Source organism: Haliotis cracherodii, unplaced genomic scaffold (genome assembly GCF_022045235.1).
Source record: "Haliotis cracherodii isolate W230 unplaced genomic scaffold, xgHalCrac1.p SCAF_1, whole genome shotgun sequence".
Classification (NCBI taxonomy): domain Eukaryota; kingdom Metazoa; phylum Mollusca; class Gastropoda; order Lepetellida; family Haliotidae; genus Haliotis; species Haliotis cracherodii.
The window spans coordinates 2631770-2656253 of record NW_027266264.1 but is presented as its reverse complement, the minus strand read 5'-3'; the positions used below and the strand labels follow the sequence as shown (position 1 = coordinate 2656253).

The window sequence follows — 24484 nt, the reverse complement described above, 5'->3', positions numbered from 1 at the left end:
GCTCTGTATGATGCTCTGTGTGATGCTTGGTGTGATGCTCAGCGTGATGCTCGGCGTGATGCTCGGCGTGATGCTCGGTGTGATGCTCGGCGTGATGCTCAGTGTGATGCTCTGTGTGATGCTCTGTGTGATGCTCAGCGTCATGCTCAGTGTTATGCTCGGTGTTATGCTCGATGTGATGCTCTGTGTGATGCTCTGTGTGATGCTCGGTGTGATGCTCGGTGTGATGCTCGGCGTGATGCTCGGCGTGATGCTCGGCGTGATGCTCAGCGTGATGCTCGGCGTGATGCTCAGGGTGATGCTCAGCGTGATTGTGTGGGGCGGTTGGGAAACCAAGAGTGGTTAAAGTGTTTGCTTGCATGGGTAAGACCTGGGTTCGATTCCCGACATGGGTACAATGTGTGAAGCCCATTTCTGGTGTCCCCCACTGTGATATTGTTGGAATATTGCTAAAACCATACTCACTAACTAATTCAATTGTGATTAGAGTTATCCCACTTGTCTATAAAAAAAGAAGAAGTTATGATATGGAGAAGAGAAATTATTGTTAATTTTACAGATCTTGTCCAGGTTAATACATGTTCAACTCTCATAAACTGGCTTTGATTTGGATCAAGCTTACTGCCAGCCGAAGTTCAATATTTACCAAATAGCTTCAGGTGGGCCAGCCTGCTCATTGTTTAATATCAGATGGATCAAAGGTCACACAAACAGGTTCATATTTGCTGGCAATGGTGACCTGACAGCATGGACTCCTTTCACATATATTGACTTACACAGGCAAAATATAATTATGTAAACAAAACTGTCCAAACGGAAAACAAATTTTCTGTATGGTCATTCAGAGGTAGGACAGTATGTTTTTTGGTTAAATTTTCCATATCTTGTGACATAGATAGTTCTCCGTGAACTGGTGATGGACTGTATAAATACTGGTAGTTGCAAGACATGGCTAATTATGTTTCACGGTGCCCTTTGTGGATTGGTTGTTGATCAGTCTGCCCACCACCGGTTTGTCCGGATGCATTCATCTTGATGTTGAATATTTCTGTCAATTAGCATTTGATGACAGAAAGTCCCATAGTGATGGTGTCGTGAATTGTTTGGCAGGAGATAGAGGACATCTGCTTTGTGACGTACGCCTTGTTCAATGTGATATGGGCGACCTTGTACCTGGAGCACTGGAAGAGAACCAGCTCCGAGCTCGCCTACAAGTGGGGCACCCTGGACAAGAAAGATGAGCTTATTAAGGATCCCAGGCCGCTGTATAAGGTAGGAAGGACAAATAGTACATGTTCAGAACTAGGTCAAGGTCGTAGAGTTCAACAATTTGTTGAATTTTGATGTCAGACTATATTTTCTAGCTTGTAAGTATCAAGTTTTATCTTATTTAATCACGAAACAATAAGTTTACTTTACTGTACAACACTTGACTGTTCAACAACAAGGAAGGGACCCAATGGAGAAATCCACAACATTTCATTGTGTTGCCTCCCTTAGTTGTGCCAGGATCAGTTGATCTTGGATTCTTTTCCCAGGTTTGCCCAGATTGATTCTCGTCAGCACTATGGGTGTCACCAAACTTTGATCACTCCTGGCTTTACCAGGCCGTTTCTGTGTTTGTTGTTTAATGCCGCACTCATCAATATTCAAGCTGTACGACAGCAGTCTGTAAATAATTGAGTCTGGCCTCCAAGGCGATGATACAACTGAAGTAATCATACTTTGGTGCCAAATCCACTCACTCACTCTCAAGCACCGCTTTGTTTTCAAATTTCTTTTACTTAATTGTGTAAACACAAAAACACTATCAATCCTGTGTGGATTCCGGGTTAGAATTGGTCACCAGCAACCTATGCTGGTCGTAAGAGGCGACCAAGTTGTTCGGGCAGTCAGATTTGGTAACTTGGTTGATGGCATATATTGTACCCAGATGGTGTGGATTGTTGCTCACGTTATCAATCACAGAATTGTCTGATCCAGACTCAATTATTTACAGGCTGCTATCATATAGCTGGAATATTGCTAAGTGCAGCGTAAAACAAGAAACAAAATAAAAACACTTTTACGTTGTTGTTTCAGGGCGACCTGGTGAAGAGTCCCGTTACAGGTCGGATGCAGCCTTTTTACCCGTCCTGGAAACGCAACTTGTTTCGGTACCTTGTGAGCTTCCCCGTGATCGGCGTGTGTCTTTTCGTGGTGTTCGCTGTGATGCTGCTCATCTTCCAGCTACAGGAATGGGTCAATGCCCTCATCGCTTCAGATGATATTCCCGCATTCCTTCGGTTCTGCCCTAAAATCCTGCTTGCCTTGTGTATAACAATTTTTGATGAACTTTACCGAGTCATTGCTGTTTGGCTCAATGATAAGGGTAGGTGTTGATTTTGTCTTTCCCCCTGACAGCATGGTCAGCTTTGGATTTCCAGATAGAGAATTTCTTATATCTAAAACCATTTCATATTTAACCATCATTTAATATTGTCATATTGCTGAAAGATAGTGTACAAGATGGTCTCATTGTTATAGCCACCATCCTTCCAAGGACATTTTTTTGTATGCGAACTATAACTGAAACTACTGTCTAAATTTATTTCAAACATGGTGAGGTTCATTTTCAAGTTGGATTTCAAAAGTTGGATTTTCAGAAAAAATACAGCTATGGCTGAGAAAATTAAATGAATTGGTTCTCAGGCAATGGCATTTGAAAATATAGTGTGGGCGAGGGGTAGTTGTTTTTTCTCTCGCTTGTTCAAATTAGTTTGTAAGCAAATAAACAGTTGTGTACCATCAACCTGGGAAAGGGCCTCCCTACATAAACAAGCATACAAACTCCTGTTGACGCCATGACCATGGCACAGGATGTGCAGTAAAGCAGAGCGCATGTAAAGGGAAGTAACTGTGTGCTATGTTGGATCACATTGTTTTCAAGTTTTAGGTGAGTGAGTGAGTATGGTTTTACGCCACTTTTATTAGGATTTTTTAATTTGTTTGAAAATGGAAATAAAAACAAAACGTGCGGCGAACTTTAAAATGATGCAGACAGTGCCTGAGAACCAAGACTATTACTTTTTTTAGCCAATGTTTCATGTTTTTTACTTAAACATGTTTGCGACCTATAGCTTGAAAGACTACTGCATTGATTCGTACAGTTTCTATACTAATAGAAGAGGTGCAGTGCAAAGTTTGATATTGATATGTGTATTTTATGAAATGTTTTGAATTTTTACAAGTTTAGAATGATTTTTTTCACTTCAACATGTGTGCAACCAAAACTTGAAAAAAACTTCCTGGATTCTTTGACAATTGGGGGTGCAGTTTCTATACCACTAGGAGAGGTTCAGTGCAAAATTTGATTTTGATAAGTGGATTTTCTGAGAAAATATGGCTCAAACGTTAAGACTTTAATATATCTCCAGCATCAAAATTGTTCTTCAACTGATGGTTGAGTAGAGGTGAGGGGTATTAGTGAGCACTCTTCACTTTTTGCCTTGTTTGATAATTACATAGATAGACATTCGTGGTGCACCATCAAGATTGGATGTTGTAGGTGTACGTCACCCGATTGACATGGTATCATTCTTTCTTCCCTTTCAGAGAACTACCGATTGGAAGAAACATACGAAAATCAGCTTATATTAAAACTAGTTTTGGTAAGGATAAAATATTTCTTTTATATATCGTATCCGTGAACTATGGGATTGTTTGAATATTTAAAGGTTCTTCATGTTCTCCAAAGTGTCAGGAATTTGAAATGATGATATGGTAAGTGATAAGCCAAGTGTTCCTATACAGGGTGTGGCCTCAGTTTCAGTTTGTCAACTCCTTCCTGTCACTGTTCTACATCGCCTTCTACCTGAGGGACATGGACCGACTGAGAGAGGTAGGCTGTGTGCTGTACAGTGAGGACCTGTAGCGATATCTCCCTGGGGGTACCGGTACTGATGGTTTGCTTGGCTGATAGGGTTGGTGTACCCTGACATGCAGTGCTGGTCTGGCCATTCACTCACTCACTCACTCACTCACTCACTCACTCACTCACTCACTCACTCACTCACTCACTCACTCACTCACCCACCCACCCACCCACCCATCCACCCACCCACTCACTCACTCACTCACTCACTCCATCCCGCCTGCCCGCCCACCCACCCACTCACCCACTCACCCACTCACCCATAACCAAAATCAAACACTCACCCACTCACCCATAACCCAAGTCAGACACCCACCCACTCACCCACTCACCCACTCACTCATGTCATGTATGTTATTATGAGTGCTGTGCAGGCAGTGGACGCCATGGAGCAAGCTCATTATATAATGTTTTATCTCTCTATCTGTCTATGACGATAAAATTCATTGTATTATTGTATGTCAAATAAGATGATAAACATGGATGTGATGATATGGGTGTTCATTGCGGTTTGTGTGGCCAGCAACTGGCGGCCCTGCTCATCACCAGACAGGTGATTGGGAACCTGAAGGAGGCCCTGCTGCCGTACCTGGTGTGGAAGGCGCGGCTGCTGAAGGTGGGGCTCCAGATCACGGGACAGATGTCCCCCTCCAGCCTCGACAAGGAGATGAAGGAGATGACCAGTGGGGTCAGGTGTCGGCGACGGGGACCGGAGGCAGAGGGCACGGAGGCTGGTGAGTTGATTGCTGGGGTGGGGTCAGTCGAGGGAGACAGGATAAATTGATGTGGATAAGGCATGCAGGTGTAGTGTTATGGGTAGGTAAGTGTTCTCGTTTACCACTTCTTTACAGGTAATATTTGGCTTGGACCAGTAATTCTTGTGACTGCCAGTCCCTGATGTCTGTTACCATCAGTCCTATAGCACAAGATTGTTATCACTCCGTGAATGAGGTGGCCTCTCTTGTTGACAGCCGACAGCAGCCCTGAACAGGAGCAGGAGGAGACAGAGTCTGGTCCTGGAGAAGCAGGGGAGGAGAGTCCACAGCAGCGTCTGGCCAACAACATCCTCCACAAGGAGAAGCTGGAGGACCCTGTCATAGAGGCGGCGCAGTCCCCACTCGGGGAGAAGATGAGTGGTCCAACACTCACACAGGCAGAGGTGGAGAGTGCCATGAAGAAGGTGGGTGTGTGGATGTGAGGTGGGGTGGGTGGATGTGAGGTTGGGTGGGTGGATGTGAGGTGGGGTGGGTGGATGTGAGGTGGGGTGAGTGGATGTGAGGGTGTGGTGAGTGGATGTGAGATGGGGTGAGTGGATGTGAGGTGTGGTGGGTGGATGTGAGGTGGGGTGAGTGGATGTGAGGGTGTGGTGGGTGGATGTGAGGGTGTGGTGGGTGAGGGTGTGGTGGGTGGATGTGAGGGTGTGGTGGGTGAGGGTGGGGTGAGTGGATGTGAGGGTGTGGTGGGTGGATGTGAGGGTGTGGTGGGTGGATGTGAGGGTGTGGTGGGTGGATGTGAGATGGGGTGAGTGGATGTGAGGGTGGGGTGGGTGGATGTGAGGTGGGGTGAGTGGATGTGAGGGTGTGGTGAGTGGATGTGAGGGTGTTGTGAGTGGATGTGAGGGTGTGGTGGGTGGATGTGAGGGTGGGGTGAGTGGATGTGAGGGTGTGGTGGGTGGATGTGAGGTGTGGTGAGTGGATGGGAGGTTGAGGTGGGTGGATGTGAGGGTGTGGTGGGTGGATGTGAGGGTGGGGTGAGTGGATGTGAGGGTGTGGTGGGTGGATGTGAGGGTGTGGTGAGTGGATGGGAGGTTGAGGTGGGTGGATGTGAGGGTGGGGTGAGTGGATGTGAGGTGGATGTGAGGTTGGGGTGGGTGGATGTGAGGGTGTGGTGAGTGGATGTGAGGTGGATGTGAGGGTGTGGTGGGTGGATGTGAGGGTGGGGTGAGTGGATGTGAGGGTGTGGTGGGTGGATGTGAGGTGGGGTGAGTGGATGTGAGGGTGTGGTGAGTGGATGTGAGGGTGTTGTGAGTGGATGTGAGGGTGTGGTGGGTGGATGTGAGGGTGGGGTGAGTGGATGTGAGGGTGTGGTGGGTGGATGTGAGGTGTGGTGAGTGGATGGGAGGTTGAGGTGGGTGGATGTGAGGGTGTGGTGGGTGGATGTGAGGGTGGGGTGAGTGGATGTGAGGGTGTGGTGGGTGGATGTGAGGGTGTGGTGAGTGGATGGGAGGTTGAGGTGGGTGGATGTGAGGGTGGGGTGAGTGGATGTGAGGTGGATGTGAGGTTGGGGTGGGTGGATGTGAGGGTGTGGTGAGTGGATGTGAAGTTAGGGTGAGTGGTTGTGAGATTGAGGTGGGTGGATGTGAGGGTGTTGTGAGTGGATGTGAGGGTGTGGTGAGTGGATGGGAGGTTGAGGTGGGTGGATGTGAGGGTGTGGTGAGTGGATGTGAGTGGATGGGAGGGTGGGGTGAGTGGATGTGAAGTTAGGGTGAGTGGATGTGAGATTGAGGTGGGTGGATGTGAGGGTGTTGTGAGTGGATGTGAGTGGATGGGAGGTTGAGGTGGGTGGATGTGAGGGTGTGGTGAGTGAATGTGAAGTTAGGGTGAGTGGATATGAAGGTGTGGTGAGTGGATGTGAGGGTGTGGTGAGTGAATGTGAAGTTAGGGTGAGTGGTTGTGAGATTGAGGTGGGTGGATGTGAGGGTGTTGTGAGTGGATGTGAGTGGATGTGAGGGTGTTGTGAGTGGATGTGAGGTTGTGGTGAGTGGATGGGAGGGTGTGGTGGGTGGATGGGAGGGTGTGGTGGGTGGATGTGAGTGGATGTGAGGGTGTTGTGAGTGGATGTGAGTGGATGTGAGGGTGGGGTGAGTGGATGTGAGTTGATGGGAGGTGTGGTGAGTGGATGGGAGGTGGGAGTGGATGTGAGATTGGATGTGAGATTGGATGTGAGATTGGATGTGAGTGGGGTGATGGAATGGGAGGTGGGATGAGATACGTCCAACACTCCCACAGGCAGCAGTTGATATTTATGATATATCCGCATTCCTTTTGTCACCTTAAGGAAAGTGTGTGTACCATGTTTGAATTATCCAATGATAAGATAAAATATCATTTCAGAATTGCACAGTGAATATTTTGAAAAATTGATTAGATATTAGATACATTCCTAATTATTTAAGGAATCAGTTGTGTGAGGCCCACCAGGTATACATTATCTACAGACCAGCCTGAACTCACATCAACAGTACAAACATTGACTGACATGCATGGTAAGAGTGATGTTTGTTCTTCAGTATGAGGACACATATGAAGACTACCTGGAGATGTTCATCCAGTTTGGCTACGTGACGCTCTTCTCCTCGGCTTTCCCTCTAGCAGCGCTGTGTGCCCTGCTGAACAACGTCATCGAGATCCGCAGCGACGCCTTCAAGCTCTGCGTCAACCATCAGCGCCCATTTGGCAAGCAGGTGGAGAACATTGGTATCTGGCAGGTAGGTCATGTCAGTGCATGTACTGAAGGAAGACTCTTTCCGCCCACAACTTGATCAAGTCTAGACTGGGGGGCAAGATGTCCTCAGAACTGCTTCTGTTGGCAATCGGGCTCACTGTACTTGATGCAGTGTGTCTCTTGGCACTTCTGTAACATCTTTCCCTGGCAATGTTGATCATTTTCAAGCCATCTGCTTCTGATATGCCATACTCAATTTCTGAAAAGCCCACTGTTATGTCCTTTGACATGCGGGGCTTACAACAAATATTTTTGAACTAGGGTCATATCAGAAGTACCTCGATGAATCCCTTGAAATAGGTCAAATTACTAGTTTTTTTGTATGCAGTCTTTGAGTAATACCCTAAGGATCTCAAAAATGCTTTCGAAACTTGGGGAAACTGGCCATCGTAAATGTAAACAAACTTCTTCTTTTTTCTTCTATTTTCTTTACTCCCATTTTCACCCTGGCATTTCTTTGTCTGTATTGAGATTACTGCCCAGGGCCTGCTCTTTCCATGGATACCAAACTGTATAGGGGTTTTCCACACTGGTCTTGTGTGAGTGAGTGAGTATGGGTTTACGCCGCTTTTGGCAATATTCCAGCAATATCATGGCCAGAAATGGGCTTCACACATAGTACCCATGTCGGGAATTGAACCCTGGTCTGCGGCGTGACGAGCGAACGCTTTAACCGCTAGGCTACCTGACCGCCCCACATTGGTCTTGAAGCATAAGGTGTTACTGATCGACCAAAATCACCAAAATTTAGATTTTTTCAAAACTTCAAATGGCTATAATGTCATTATTTTGGTAGTTTTTTTTACTTATTTTAGTGATACTGTCGAATGCACATTTCCAAGAGCTTTCCATACATCTATAACATATGGTATGCTTTCCCAAAAGGGGTCTCTTGACCAGCGCCTAATGCATTATGGTCAGGAATGTTTACCCAGTTTTGATGTGCAGAGGATATAACTGGAATATTGCTGACTGACGCAACAGTCACTCACTCACTCAGTCAACAGTAAATAGCCAAATGACAGATGTCCAAGGTGATCACCTTGTTGTCCAGTTGTTTGTGTGTGAAAGTGATAGGACACTGATGTGCTGTGTTGGGCAGGATGCCTTGGAGGTGATGGGTGTGATTGCTGTCATCGTCAACTGTGCCCTGATTGGGATGTCCGGCCTGACGCAAAGGATGATGCCGAACATGGATGACATCACCACCATCATCGTCATCATTGTACTAGAGGTAGGTGACATCTTCATCATTGTACTAGAGGTAGGTGACATCTTCATCATTGTACTGGAGGTAGGTGACATCGTCATCATTGTACTGGAGGTAGGTGACATCTTCATCATTGTACTGGAGGTAGGTGACATTGTCATCATTGTACTGGAGGTAGGTGACATCGTCATCATTGTACTGGAGGTGGGTTACATCTTCATCATTGTACTGGAGGTAGGTGACATCGTCATCATTGTACTGGAGGTAGGTGACATCGTCATCATTGTACTGGAGGTAGGTGACATTGTCATCATTGTACTGGAGGTAGGTGACATCGTCATTGTACTGGAGGTAGGTGACATTGTCATCATTGTACTGGAGGTAGGTGACATCGTCATCATTGTACTGGAGGTAGGTGACATCTTCATCATTGTACTGGAGGTAGGTGACATCGTCATCATTGTACTGGAGGTAGGTGACATCGTCATCATTGTACTGGAGGTAGGTGACATCGTCATCATTGTACTGGAGGTAGGTGACATCGTCATTGTACTGGAGGTAGGTGACATTGTCATCATTGTACTGGAGGTAGGTGACATCGTCATCATTGTACTGGAGGTAGGTGACATCGTCATCATTGTACTGGAGGTAGGTGACATCATCATCATTGTACTTGAGGTAGGTGACAGTTTGAACCAATGTGCATGTTCGGATCCAAATTCAATTTAGCGCAGTTAAATCTACAGGTAACCTAGATCTACATTGAAAACAGTGTGTTTATCTCCTACTTATCCCAATGTTTTGTGTATGTTGCAGCATCTGATCCTCTTGCTCAAGTTCTGGATTGCCTATGCTATTCCTGACATCCCGGACTGGGTGGCACACGAGATGGCCAAGGTGGAGTTCCAGAGAAGAGAGGCCCTCAAGGTTAGTCTTCCAACAGTCTCTGTGTCCATGGGGTATCCGGGCCCATTGGTCTTCCAACAGTCTGTGTGTCCATGGGGTATCGGGGCCCATTGGTCTTCCAACAGTCTCTGTGTCCATGGGGTTTCGGGACCCATTGGTCTTCCAACGGTCTCTGAGTCACTGGGGTATCGGGGCTCATTGGTCTTCCAACAGTCTCTGTGTCACTGGGGTATCGGGGCCCATTGGTCTTCCAACAGTCTCTGTGTCACTGGGGTATCGGGGCCCATTGGTCTTCCAACAGTCTCTGTGTCCATGGGGTTTCAGGACCCATTGGTCTTCCAACAGTCTCTGTGTCCATGGGGTATCGGGGCCCATTGGTCTTCCAACAGTCTGTGTGTCCATGGGGTATCGGGGCCCATTGGTCTTCCAACAGTCTCTGTGTCCAGGGGGTATCAGGGCCATTGGTCTTCCAACAGTCTCTGTGTCCATGGGGTATCGGGGACCATAGGTCTTCCAACAGTCAGTGTGTCCATGGGGTATCGGGGCCCATTGGTCTTCCAACAGTCTCTGTGTCCATGGGGTATTGGGCCATTGGTCTTCCAACAGTCTCTGTGTCCATGGGGTATTGGGGCCCATTGGTCTTCCAACAGTCTCTGTGTCCATGGGGTATCGGGGCCCATTGGTCTTCCAACAGTCTCTGTGTCCATGGGGTATCGGGGCCCATTGGTCTTCCAACAGTCTCTGTGTCCATGGGGTATCAGGGCCCATTGGTCTTCCAACAGTCTCTGTGTCCATGGGGTATCGGGCCCATTGGTCTTCCAACAGTCTCTGTGTCCATGGGGTATCGGGGCCCATTGGTCTTCTTACTATCAGGGCCCATTGGTCTTCCAACAGTCTCTGTGTCCATGGGGTATCGGGTCCATTGGTCTGAGAACAGTCTGTTTGTCCATGGGGTATCGGGGCCCATTGGTCTTCCAACAGTCTCTGTGTCCATGGGGTATCCGGGCCATTGGTCTGAGAACAGTCTCTGTGTCCATGGGGTATCGGGGCCCATTGGTCTTCCAACAGTCTCTATGTCCATGGGGTATCGGGGCCCATTGGTCTTCCAACAGTCTCTGTGTCCATGGGGTATCAGGGCCCATTGGTCTTCCAACAGTCTGTGTGTCCATGGGGTATCGGGGCCCATTGGTCTTCCAACAGTCTCTGTGTCCATGGAGTATCGGGGCCCATTGGTCTTCCAACAGTCTCTGTGTCCATGGGGTATCGGGGCCCATTGGTCTTCCAACAGTCTGTGTGTCCATGGGGTATCGGGGCCCATTGGTCTGAGAACAGTCTCTGTGTCCATGGAGTATCAGGGCCCATTGGTCTTCCAACAGTCTCTTTGTCACTGGGGTATCGGGGCCCATTGGTCTGAGAACAGTCTGTGTGTCCATGGGGTATCGGGGCCCATTGGTCTTCCAACAGTCTGTGTGTCCATGGAGTATCGGGGCCCATTGGTCTTCCAACAGTCTCTGTGTCCATGGAGTATCGGGGCCCGTTGGTCTTCCAACAGTCTCTGTGTCCATGGGGTATCGGGGCCCATTGGTCTTCCAACAGTCTGTGTGTCCATGGGGTATCAGGGCCCATTGGTCTGAGAACAGTCTGTGTGTCCATGGAGTATCGGGGCCCATTGGTCTTCCAACAGTCTCTGTGTCACTGGGGTATCGGGGCCCATTGGTCTTCCAACAGTCTGTGTACCCATGGGGTATCGGGGCCCATTGGTCTTCCAACAGTCTCTGTGTCCATGGGGTATCCGGGCCCATTGGTCTTCCAGCAGTCTCTGTGTCCATGGGGTATCGGGGCCCATTGGTCTGAGAATAAGTTTATTATCCCCTGCCACGAAGTGGGTCTGGTGGATATAGGAACGGAGTTTGTCCGTCTGTCCTTCTGTCTCTCCGTCCGTCCGTCCGTCCGTCCATCCTTCCATCCTTCAATCTTTCTGTCCACTGCTCAAAGGGGATAAATTTTCTCAAAAACTGTTTCAAAAAGATAATACTGGTCATGACCTCAAATGAATTCGAAAATTGGTGTTGTAAATTCATTTTGTACAGAGTTATGGCCCTTGCTCCATGCTTTTCAGCTTAGTGCAAGCTGTGTGAAATGGGAACAGGTTTTCTCTGGACTGAAGTTGCATGAAACTTTGCAAGCTTATCTAAGAGATACTTGTTAAGACTTAGTTAAAAAATGTGCCCCCTCATTTATCTTTTGAGAGAGTTACGGCCCTTGATCCATGTTATTTCACTTGGTGCAAAGTGTGAGCAATGGGGCCAAGTTTTCTCAGTTTGCTTATCTATGAGATACTTTTCAAGACTGAGTTTTATGTTCCTGAGAAGGGGCCTTTTTTGTGTATTAATTTCACATTAATCAGTTTTTCCTATGACATAAAGCAGCCTCTTTTAAGGCTTTATATGATTTTTTTAATAGTTTATATTCACTACTGTATGAACAAACAAAATTCTAATGTGGCCCATGGCAGGGGATAGTGACAACGCTGTTTTCTTGTTTTACTCTTACTACGCAAAAACTGAGTTTTTATTTCTTTAAGATAAACTTTGAGGTTAAGATTTAGATTGTAACACTGTTAACAACTGATTTAAGATGCATGGTATAATATAAGTATTCCCCTCTAACATTTTTGTAGAGACTTGAAGCTCAGACGTCCCCAGGACTTAACTCACCAGACATCAGACGTCGCTGTACATCTGAAAACGTGTCAGATAGTCCTCGCCAAGGCCGACCCCCTGACAGTCCCAGGAACTCGAACCAGGTGCCTTCCACCCTTCCCGGGCTCCGGCCTTCACCTCAAGCTGCGCCCCAACCTCCGCCCAGGGGCTCCCTCGCTCAAGCCTCAGGAAGGGGGGCCACTGCTCAACCTCTCGGCCATTGTCCATCTATTCCATCACGCTCACCAATTGTGCGTAGCCCGGACCATAGAGGCCAGGTCAGTAGCCCTCAGAAAAGGCAGCATCCAAGCACTGATCCCTGGAGCCAAGCTCAAGACGAAGGTCAAGTTCAAGGTTTTTCTTCAGAGCTTAGAGGTCATTCTGGTGGTAGATCTGTACCCAGAAGTCAGTCATTGTCATCTATTCAGGTGTCAAACTCACCACCAGGTGGCACTAGATGCCGTAGTGTCCCAAAGTCCCCCCCAGAGGCAGTGTCTGAGTCCTCAAACAAACAGAATCATCAGTCAAAGGAGGGCCAGGAGAGTCCGTCTGATGGGTCAAGTGTTGATATCCAGAGACACACCTCTCAGTCCTCAAACAGAATGGAATCTGTCAGGGGAACTACCAGGAAATCATCTGATTCACAGTTTCATGTGTCGTCTTACAGATCGGAGCAGATGATGAATGCTCAGAACACCGATGCTCGACGTATGCTCACCCGACGTACGTCAGACTCTCATATCCTCTCCAAGTCTTCCTCCAACTCATCGCAATCCCCTGATCACAAACCTCACATGAGTTCTCGGTCAGAGACACGTGAAATCATTCCAGAATCAGGAAACAGTTACAGAAGTGAGAGAGACTTCATGACAGTTATTCCTGGAAGTAGCATCGTTCAGCGCCGACCACAACCAGCCTCAAGCGACTCCCAGACCAGAGACAATGCTAGTCCCAGCTAGGTTGTGGCCATGGCACAAACTGCATCGACACAGCGGCAGTAACAGCCGCAACAGAGAATTCTGTTGCTAGGTAACGGCCAGGTGCTTCTCATGGCTTCTCTATCAAGATGAATACTTCTGGTGATGGTGTTGAAGATGATGTTCAACTTTTACAGTCATAATTTGAGACGGGTTGTGTACAGATTTCTTTGTGAGATGGATCAATATCCGTTAGCCTGCCTGCTTGGAACAGATGGAGCCAGCAAGAACAAGATTACAGCTTTGGGATGCTTACAGAGCATAAACAGCTTAGAACACTCTCAAGTTAAGGCATAGATACATCATACAGCCCTTGAGAAGCTGGTAGAACAGGACTGGTGGTGTAAGCAGGATGAAAATCAGAATACAGTTTAAAGCTGGCCATGAAAACACATGATTGTTTGAACTTTGTTCTTTTGTCCAAAAAAGACATTTTCCTCGTACAATGAAACTTTGTTACTTTGAGTCCATTTTTAACTTTACACATCAGACAATTTAACTTAAGTCCTGGTGCTTTATTGGCACTGTGTTTAACTATCAGCTCCTGCCTTGAACTATGTTGTACATGTTGCTCTCTGTGTTGGACTGGCAGTGTTTTGTTGAGATGGTCCGCTGACTCGCTGGCTACAGTGGATGTTGTAGAGCATCTTGAAGGCAACTTAATTTATATACATTTGAGATATTGTTTTTTGTCTTCAAGATGTGTGAGGACTGTCAATAATGTGTCCCATTGTTCACAACCCCTTGTGATGGTTGTAAGTCCTTAAGTTGCTTCAGGGATTAAATGATTATAATCTATTGAATAATCTAAGGTTACAATAGACCCAGGGTCAGTTTAGTGTCAAGTGTTTACAAGTATGGTACAGATTGTTTATTTATATTTGTCTTTGTTGTAATTTGTAAAGGTGTCAACATATGACATCTTACCCTGCTGTGAACAACATTCATTTACCTACTATTTAAGAAGTGAGGATATCTATCTTATACTTACTTGATTAAGCATAATATAATTATGCCAGTCTCGATATGGAATGTAGTGCAATATTTTCAAGGCAGTATGTTTGCGCTGATCAAAGTATATTGTAGATAGATTTGTGACAAGTTCCTTTGATTTCAGAAAATGGAATTTTTTCAGTGAAAGGGAACTGTTCACTGGCACTGATTCAGTTATTTAATGTTTATAGATTTTAGCCATCCTCCTTTATACCAGGTATTATATCTCCATTCTGTTGAGATACAGATCCTCCACCCAATCCTCACTTTTGTGACAGTCACAATCCCTATGTGTCTTATCAATACCTTGCACAGAATTCCTCTTGCTCATGAGTGTTATTTGGGCTCATGAGTGTTATTTGGTTGGATAGCTATTTTTAGCATTGCATGTTTTGAATTCGACTCCCAATGAAGCTACGATGGCAAGTGGGCCCAGGGTGTTTATCTGAATAGAATGAGATATGCTACACTGGTAGAATGGGATATGCTACACTGGTAGAATGGGATATGCTACACTGGATAATCAGAGCTGCTTTGGGCAGCAATAGTCCCCTTATACAACCTTGGAATGATACTTTGGGAAATACGTCAGCTTCAATCTTGTCTTGTGCCCTGTATGTACTGCATGATACAGTTGTGTCTTATTGCTCAATACATGTTAAGTCTGTATATTTTGAACTATTACCACATTTATCAAGGTGTATATGTCCTACCATTTCATCCTGACTTCGTCTTTGTCCAACATTGCCCTGCATGTGATGCAAGTGTGTTCCTTCACTGTATGCTTCACATTGTTAGTTCTTGAATATACACGACCTTGTTAGTTCTTGAATATACACGACCTTGTTAGTTCTTGAATATACACGACCTTGTTAGTTCTTGAATATACACGACCTTGTTAGTTCTTGAATATACACGACCTTGTTAGTTCTTGAATATACACGACCTTGTTAGTTCTTGAATATACACGACCTTGTTAGTTCTTGAATATACACGACCTTGTTAGTTCTTGAATATACTCGACCTTGTTAGTTCTTGAATATTCACGACCTTGTTAGTTCTTGAATATTCACGACCTTGTTAGTTCTTGAATATACACGACCTTGTTAGTTCTTGAATATACACGACCTTGTTAGTTCTTGAATATACACGACCTTGTTAGTTCTTGAATATACACAAACTTGTTAGTTCTTGAATATACACGACCTTGTAGAGGAAATACTACTTCTGTGTTCATACATGTCATATATGACACTTGTACTGCACGTAGGCTAGGTATGGATCATGTCCAAGTCCAGCTAGGTATGGATCATGTCCAAGTCCGGCTAGGTATGGATCATGTCCAAGTCTGGCTAGGTGTTGGTCATGTCCAAGTCCGGCTAGGTATTGGTCATGTCCAAGTATGGCTGGGTATGAATGATGTCCAAGTCCGGCTAGGTATGGATGATGTCCAAGTCTGGCTAGGTATTGGTCATGTCCAAGTCCAGCTAGGTATGGATCATGTCCAAGTCCAGCTAGGTATTGGTCATGTCCAAGTCTGGCTAGGTATTGGTCATGTCCAAGTCCGGCTAGGTATTAGTCATGTCCAAGTCCAAATGCTGTTACAACATTTATTACATCTTTACAGTATGAGGAAGAGAATATATAAATGTCACTTCTTTATTATGAGGAACACAAAGTTTCGAAGTAAATACTTACTCCTTCATCAGTTGGGGATGTTATTCACCTGATGAAGGAGAAAGTATATACTCCGAAATGTTGTTCCTCATAATAAAGAAGTTATGTATAAATTCTCTTCCTTATGTGTATCACTTCTAAATGCCTTTCAAAGATTTCATCTTTACAATATGTTTTTACAGAAGTTGATGATTACTTTGTTGTCCATTCATATATTGTATTTGGGAGAGGAGAAATATATGTCACATGTTATAATCTACATATCACATACCATAGGATATGCTTATTTCCCCCTTAGCTGTGCTGGGGAAACACCAAAGGGTCACCCTAGTGGTTCAACATTTATAGACACAAATATATGAAATAGTTTACATTCCACCCACGTTGGGAGAAGGGAACTGGTTGCCAGGACACTTTTGAAGATGTGTATTTAAAACTTACTTCTTAACAGTTATCTTGTAAATTGTTACGGTCTGTATCAGTTTCTATTTTCACCTTAACTGTTCCACATGATGTGATTGTGAATCATGTTCCCAGGAAACAGTTGTTAGGCTTTTGTATATACAGTTGTTCTGTATGGAGAAAAGATTGTTACAAAATCTCAGGGGTTTATGGTGGTTTTACAATGGTGCTCTTCTTGAATTATTTGTCTGTGTTGAGACCTTGCCTTAAGTCTTCCTGTCGTGTAGTGCATATACCTGTTGTCAGCAGTAGGGTGGTGTCGGGATATTACCACAGCTGATGCTATGTCCTGCCTCATTTCCACTGTGTTGTCGTCCCACGAAAGAACAGTTAAATGTCCACAACAAACATTTCTGAGTGTATTACAGCACACTTATTTCTGAGTGTAATACAGCACACTTATTACAGATCAATTTTTTATAGTGTCAAAGTACTTATTCCAAACACTCTTGTCAAGTTATTCCTGGCATTCCTGTCTCCAGACAATCTGTTGATTTACTCTGAAGAACAATCAGAGGGATCTATGAGGCTGAAGCATCATTACTTGCCCATGAAAGAAGTTTAGCAACACCCAATTTTCATGGAGTGACCAATGAACTATACTCATATGAAAAAATCGTGTGAGCTTTAACTTCTTCAGAGTAGTATAAATTTTTTACAGTCTCAGTAAGAATCGGTGTTTGCAACTGCTATGTTAAACCCAATCGCTACCTTTGGTGGTACTTATGCATGTTTATCTTGTCCAAGAGTCCATGATGTGATGTGAAATTCTAGATCCATGTAATCATCGAATACACAGAGCCTAGATCGGTAACATTCTGTAATCTAGCCATAACATAGTAATACAATGTATCCTGACTGAACTAGTCAATCAGTTGTTGGATTTGAACAATTTATGGATAGTTTGCATATTTGAGCACATGTGTCCTATTCTGGACCATCTCCCTTGTTGGTGTCGTGAACCACCTGGACAGTCTGCTTGCTGAAGTGTGGAAAGTGCACTGTAGCCTTGCTTGTTGCTTTGTTGTTTAACGCCGCACTCAGCAATATTCCAGCTATATGACGGCGGTCTGTAAATAATCGAGTCTGGACCAGACAATCCAGTGACTAATATCATGAGCATCCATCCACGCAATTGGGTTCAATAATATGCATCAACCAAGTCAGGGAGTCTGACCACCTGATCCCGTTAGTTGCCTCTTACGATAAGCATAGATGCCTTTTACAGCAAGCATGGGTTGCTGAAGATCTATTCTAACCCGGATCTTCACGGGTTTGCACTGTAGCTGCCTTGTTAGCAAAGTAGCTGTATTTTCCAATTTTTACTGGCAAAAGATTGCCTTAGGCTTAGAATGATGAAAGACACAAAAATATGCTGGGTGTTATGTTTGTAAAAGGATATCCCTGTTTTGACCAAACTCCTTATCAGAGTATTTCATTGTCATAATACAAATCATGTGCAAGAATTTGATGTCAAGCATCTGTCAAGGTCTTTTTCTATCATCATATTTTATGGACTTTCTGCGTATCAGATGATGTATCTCCCAGAAGAGGAAGTTTAGTTTTCACATAGCAATAGCTGTTATGATCAACGATATGAGAAATAAGTGCGGAAATGAATTTCTTTTCGGTAAGAGCTGCTTATTTGGTAATACCCAACACCACCTGACGTCTTCATCAATGTTTCCTGGATTATGAGAGTAGTTGTTAGGTAAAAGTGAGACGTATTAGACATATGAAGAACCTAGGACACATTAGATGTTTCCATGGGCAGGTGATGGTGCTCTATGGACACTCTCTGTGTTGCTGTTTTGACTAGGTTAGCGTTCTGAATATTTCATTACAATGGGAAGAAAAAGACTACAGACAGGAAGGCCACTCCCTGGGTCAGCTGCTTCCTATGTTGAGTGCGATACAAATAAAATAGTGATGTATGTAGGAATGTGTAACTGCTTAGTTGTAGAGGTACATGATATGTATATGATATATGTGTAAGGTGACAATCTTAATAATAATGATAATATTACAATATACATCAGCTGATGACGGAAGTGTTGGTATGGTGAGATAACACTGCAATATACATCAGCTGGTGACGGAAGTGTTGGTAGGGTGAGATAACATTCAATATACATCAGCTGGTGACGGAAGTGATGGCTGGGTGAGACAATATTGCAATATACATCAGCTGGTGACGGGAGTGTTGGTTGGGTTGAGATAACATTCAATATACATCAGCTGGTGACGGAAGTGTTGGTAGGGTGAGATAACATTGCAATATACATCAGCTGGTGACGGAAGTGTTGGTAGGGTGAGATAACATTGCAATATACATCAGCTGGTGACGGAAGTGTTGGCTGGGTGAGACAATATTACCATGTACATCAGCTGGTGACGGAAGTGTTGGCTGGGTGAGACAATATTACCAAATACATCAGCTGGTGACGGAAGTGTTGGCAGGGTGAGACAACATTGCAATATACATCAGCTGGTGACGGAAGTGTTGGCAGGGTGAGACAACATTGCAATATATGTCAGTTAAAGTGTTGGCAGGGTGAGATAATGAATTCCATACCTCTGACTGCAATACACATTTTATCCTTTAGACCACAATAAATTAATTAGTATGTACTTATCCAAGTTTTTCAAAAATGTGAAGCAGGAAGCATTTTGTGTTTTTGAAAACAAACTGTTAAAGGCATCTGTGTGCACAAACTGCTGACGGACACATGAAGTGTGAATGTTTCGTCGGTCTGTGTACAGCGTCACTCGTCTTTGTACAGCGTAACCCGTCTGTGTACAGCGTAACCCGTCTGTGTACAGCGTGACTTGTCTGTGTACAGCATAACCTGTCTGTGTACAGCGTAACCCGTCTGTGTACAGCGTAACCCGTCTGTGTACAGCGTAACCTGTCTGTGTACAGCGTAAATCGTCTGTGTACAGTGTGACTCGTCTGTGTACAGCGGAACTCGTCTGAGTACAGTGTGACTTGTCTGTGTACAGCATAACCCGTCTGTGTACAGCGTAACCTGTCTGTGTACAGCGTAACTCGTCTGTGTACAGCGGAACTCGTCTGTGTACAGCGTAACTCTTCTGTGTACAGCATTACCCGTCTGTGTACAGCGTGGCCTCTTTGCTTTGATTTTATTCCAGAGAATAGCCACGCTTGCTACAAAGTACTGTATATGTTAGTTACTGTCAGTTATCATGGTTACTAAACGTGTGTTCATGATTTTTTATGTTGATATTGCGTACAATATACTGCAAGCAAGGAAATGAAGACGTATTGTTTCCATACAGGTGCTGATACCTTCACAAGCCGGCGACAGTCTTGCATGCTTTTGTACTGACACTTACCACACACCACATAGGAAGGTCGTTTTCATTGACACTACAGCTTCTAAAATGCTACTTAATTAAATTGAACTGTCATTCAGCTACCGGGAGTACAAATGCAATAAATGTTTTTGAAGATTTCCCTTCTTAATGACTCCAGTTATCAAACATATACAAGTTTTACATAAACACATAGTCCCATTTATGTTGTAGTGGTAAAATGACCAATTGTTTTGTTTCCAGCTCTGCTGTGCTTGTCATGGTTGTTTTAACACCAGACAATATCTAGTCCCTACGCTTGTTTTGTTTTCTTTTGTTGGTTTTGTTAATTTTGTTATTTTTTTATTGTAATGTTTACTGATTTCTCCTTCAGTATTCGTCTTTAATGTCATAATGTTACATGAAGTTTTTGTTTTGTTCATCTTTGAACGTGTGCTTTGTCATTCTGTTAAATCCTGGTTAGGAACATGTGACTGGTCACTATAACATGACTTGTATTGCCAGGAAGATCAACAGTTGGGATGATGTTCTACTGAGTATCACTTTCATAGTGCTTCAGCTGTGGTCGGGTCTCGAATGGTCTTACAGAGTTATCTGCCCTGAATGTCTGCACCATGTTACTGCATAGGCTTCATTATTGCAATCAGAGACCTTATTTTATGGTCTCTGATGAAATATAGCTTGACAACAGTTCAGATATCCTAACAATCTATAGGTATATTTGACTCTTACACATAACAGAGAGAGTTTATGGAAGTCAATTTCTTTATGATGAAGAACATGTTTTGGTCTTAACAGAGACCATATATCTAGTATATGGTCTCTGGTCTTAACAGTTTGGATCTGTTTACAATCTAAGGAATATATTTGAGGCTTCTAGACCCTTGCTGCTGTGTTAAAGCAGGAAGAGACACACATGTGGAGCACTGATGAATGAATAAATTGTATCCTTGTTACTTGTATGGGTTTAGTCAGGGGAATTATAACTGTTCAGTTGGACCGACATATTTTAACCTCCTGAACTTCATGAATCATTGTTCTGGTCTTGTTAACATATTAAAGCTGTGGGACCAGTTTCTCAACCCTGAAAACTTTGTAGCAGTGGGAAAGTTGTAGCTATAAGCGAAAACCTATTAATCCAGACATTATTGTCTGGATGAATGAAATTACCTTTAACCATCAGTCAATGTGTTTGTCACATATGTATGCAGGCCACAAAAAGAATGTGATTCTGCAGGACAAGCAAGTGAAGGATGTATTCACCTATTTACGTATACACATCAACAAGAACTCTTAGAGGTGGGATTACCAGCCTGATGAAATAATTCCATTGATATTCGGTCGATGGCAATGCATTCACCTGTTGTGGACAAGGACTGGCCAGTCAGCAGGCGTCAGTGTTCTTCATTGTTGTTATTATTTATCTTCAATGAGTATTTTGGTTTTCTTTCAGTATTGGTCAAGACAATCTAAGACATGTCTTTCTGGCAGGACTACTTTTCATATATGTTATCAAATGGTGTATCTTGTATATTTTCGTAAATGTTTGGTTTTTGGTAACTAGTTTGAAGTTCCATATATGTCAAATGTAATTATTTCGGATATACATGTCAAGTCCCTCCATGAAGTATTATTGTGAACACCATTGCTCTGTATTCATTGTTCAGTATTGACATTTTGTGTTATTTCCTCTGTTAGTCCTTTGCCTCATTCCTGCTTCTGTGGACGGGGAGAAAAAACTTGACAAGTTATGAACTCTTGAGTGTTGCCACCTACATGCTCACCGCCAAAAGAAACGTGAATACCATATATTTTGGTTAATATATGAAGAATTACTCATATTCAAGAGATATTAGAATGGTTCCATGTAAAAACGAACATGCTGTTATGTTGTATGAGCCGACGCTAATGAACGCATCACATGTGACGTCATAGATCCATGACTCGAGATGCAGGATTAGCGTGTGAAGTTTGGAAATCACATGCAGCATATCGTGATGAGAATAAAGCCACTCTGGTGACACTTGACTGGTTGCTAGTTTTGTCATTAAGTGGTACACATTGGAAACATCCCTTCTTAACATACTCCTCTCTATGTTTGTATGGTTCATGTTTCATGAGGCGATGAGTGTAGCTGATTGTATACGTTGTTGTTGAAAGATAGGCAAACAGATTCATAATAAACAAGAATGAAATTCTGTCAGGGAGGGAGGGAGGGTAATTTTAGAGCTATAATTGATCAGGAGTGTATACACTTATTGTATCTTTGAATGTTTGACGTTAAGAAAATGTTGCTGTTCTGTATGACTTCCATTCATCCTGTGCTGTCATACTGTCACGTTGTGTCACGTTGTGTCATTCCATGTACAGACCACATCTTCAGCCTTATTCTTTGCTTACAGACGGAGCCCCTGGGAGGGTCGGCCCAGCATACTGCAGTGGCTTATGTCCTCCATTAAATCCTCTACCTCTCCAGGGTATGCCGACACTATCCCCTGGATACATGCACGCAGTTCTCGCCATCTCAAATTACCTGCCCTTCATTACCTGCCCTTCGCCAGCCCAACCTTGGCGCTGATTTTTAACTTGCACTCTGATTGGTCTGTTAGACTGAGTAGTGTAGCAATCAAATTAGCAAATGAAAATCATAGGCAGGTAATTTGAGATCTCAGGAACGACGTACATGGATGCAGGGGTTAGTGTAGGTTGACCAAAATGCAAGCCCTGGAGATATGGGAATGGGATGTCCTTTACTTCGTACACTCGTAGCTGAGACCAACTAGAAATAGTGATCAGTCGAAATCTGTCAATATTATTTGTATGTACATGTATGTATACATTTTGGATTTGAAGTATGATTCAAACCATTTATATTATAGTTTCAAATTGAAACTGTTATTTTTTAAATTTCCTCGATTTAAAGTACCATAGCTTGTCATATCCTGATCATGGTGTAGTCCTCAATTGGTCAATGTAGTAGAGGCAGCCAAGTTGTTGGTAGCTGGACAAGGTACTGGTACGATGTACAAGGCCATGTCAGATGTGTTCACTTCAAAAACCTCTTGCCTGCTCTATGGATTATGGTCGGTCTTGATACGGCAGCTGATGCACTCACAATAAAACAAACAATTCTACTCTTTGTTTTTTTCTGATTTGTTGAGTAATGGAGGCTGGTTCATGCTGCAGTCAACAACATTACAGCTGTATCACAGACTTGTATGTTACCAAGTTTGGACCAAGAATATCACAGCCATATTCTTCATAGGTATTTGATGCCGACAGCTGAGCATAAACAATGATCTGATTGGATAATAATGTGGCAGTGATATAACTTGGATATGTCACCACACAGGTGAAAACACTTTCATGTAACCATGGTAACAGACTACAGGTTCTATTCTGTAAGACAGGGATTCCAGACCAATACATACACAGGTAGGAACAACAGTGAAAGAAACTGATGACCTCATTCCCTCATTACACGGACCTCATTCCCTCATTACACGGACCTCATTCCCTGTGGTTGAGAGCATGAGCACAGATTCAAACAGTCAGGTTAAGAAAACCTAAAACACTGCAACCACTGGATCCCTAGTTAGTCTGTGGTCTAGTGGATACAGCTTCTGCCCGCAGAGTGGAAGTACGGAGGTTCAATCCCGGTCATGTTGTGTCAACAGACGTCAGAAGATGTCACCCTGCTTGGCACTCAACATTACAAGGATGAAACAAGGCCTGGTCGGCTTGGAGACGGTATGCTGTGCCTGTGTAGGGTATCAATGTTAAACTGCATCATGGCATCTCGGGGACTATAAAACCAATACTGACTCCACATCCCCAGGAAATGAAAACTCCAGAAAGTGATAATATTCAACTTTTAATGTAAACAGCTGCAATGTACTTTCATCATATGTACAGAGAATTACAGGAATCAGATCTGTACACTCACCAATGTACCTGTCCATAAAACTATTTACAAATAGATTACACTACACTGATTACAAACACCAGTTAATACATAAAATAAAGTCCTGTACTACATGAAGATTAAGTTGTAATTCGACTAATAGGATTAAATAGTAGGAAACTAAATTTGAATAAAAATGAAATAGTTTGTGCCTTTTTGGCAAGACCTTGATAGCAAAGAAACGACATTTACAATAAATGAACACAAATATTCAAGAATGGGGAAATAAAACAGTAAGTTGATGTATGTCAAAGTGTGCCGAGATTAGCATGGAGCATGGAACACGTTGGTTAATACTTGTACAGGGATACCCCTGATCACTCCGAGGATCATTGGTCTACAGTTACACCGACACTGAAACAATATGAAACACAAACCAGTATTTGGGGATCAAAAGATGCTGCTGGAGCAAAACATTACACTCTAAGTGCGTAAAATGTTAATTTCAAGTAAGTTTTTATTTGTTACAATAACAGAAAAGGGGAGTCATTTTGCGTCAAGGGTCAGATTACAATTCCAAATATATAAACTCACCACCAAAAGAAACAAATACCCTACATGGTGAAGAATTACTCATATTCAAGAAATATTAGATTGGTTCAATGCACAAACGAACACACTGGTATATTGTGTGAACCGATGCTCATGAACACAACACATTTGACGTCCTAGATCCTTGACTCGAGATGCTCCATTTGTCTTGTGAAGGATTAGTATGTAAAGTTTGGAAATCACCTGCAGCATATCGTGATAAGAATAAAAACACTCTGCGTTAACACTTGCATGATTGTTAGTCTTGTCATTAATTGGAACACATTGGAAACATCTCTTCTTAATGTA

General features: G+C 43.7%; 1 protein-coding gene across 3 annotated transcripts in view; it reads left to right on the top strand.

Moving 5' to 3' along the window:
• LOC139471386 (anoctamin-8-like) overlaps nt 1-15225 on the top strand; it is a 51126-nt gene extending 35901 nt beyond the window's left edge. For all 3 annotated transcript variants that reach the window (XM_071253745.1, XM_071253753.1, XM_071253760.1), the window contains exons 6-15: nt 1111-1272; nt 2083-2371; nt 3595-3650; nt 3806-3880; nt 4437-4647; nt 4885-5093; nt 7203-7400; nt 8520-8651; nt 9444-9554; nt 12214-15225. In XM_071253745.1, the coding sequence (XP_071109846.1) occupies nt 1111-1272; nt 2083-2371; nt 3595-3650; nt 3806-3880; nt 4437-4647; nt 4885-5093; nt 7203-7400; nt 8520-8651; nt 9444-9554; nt 12214-13194 (2424 nt within the window). In that variant the 3' untranslated portion in view covers nt 13195-15225. The remainder of the gene's footprint in view (nt 1-1110; nt 1273-2082; nt 2372-3594; nt 3651-3805; nt 3881-4436; nt 4648-4884; nt 5094-7202; nt 7401-8519; nt 8652-9443; nt 9555-12213) is intronic.
• Nucleotides 15226-24484: the final 9259 nt, after the last annotated feature.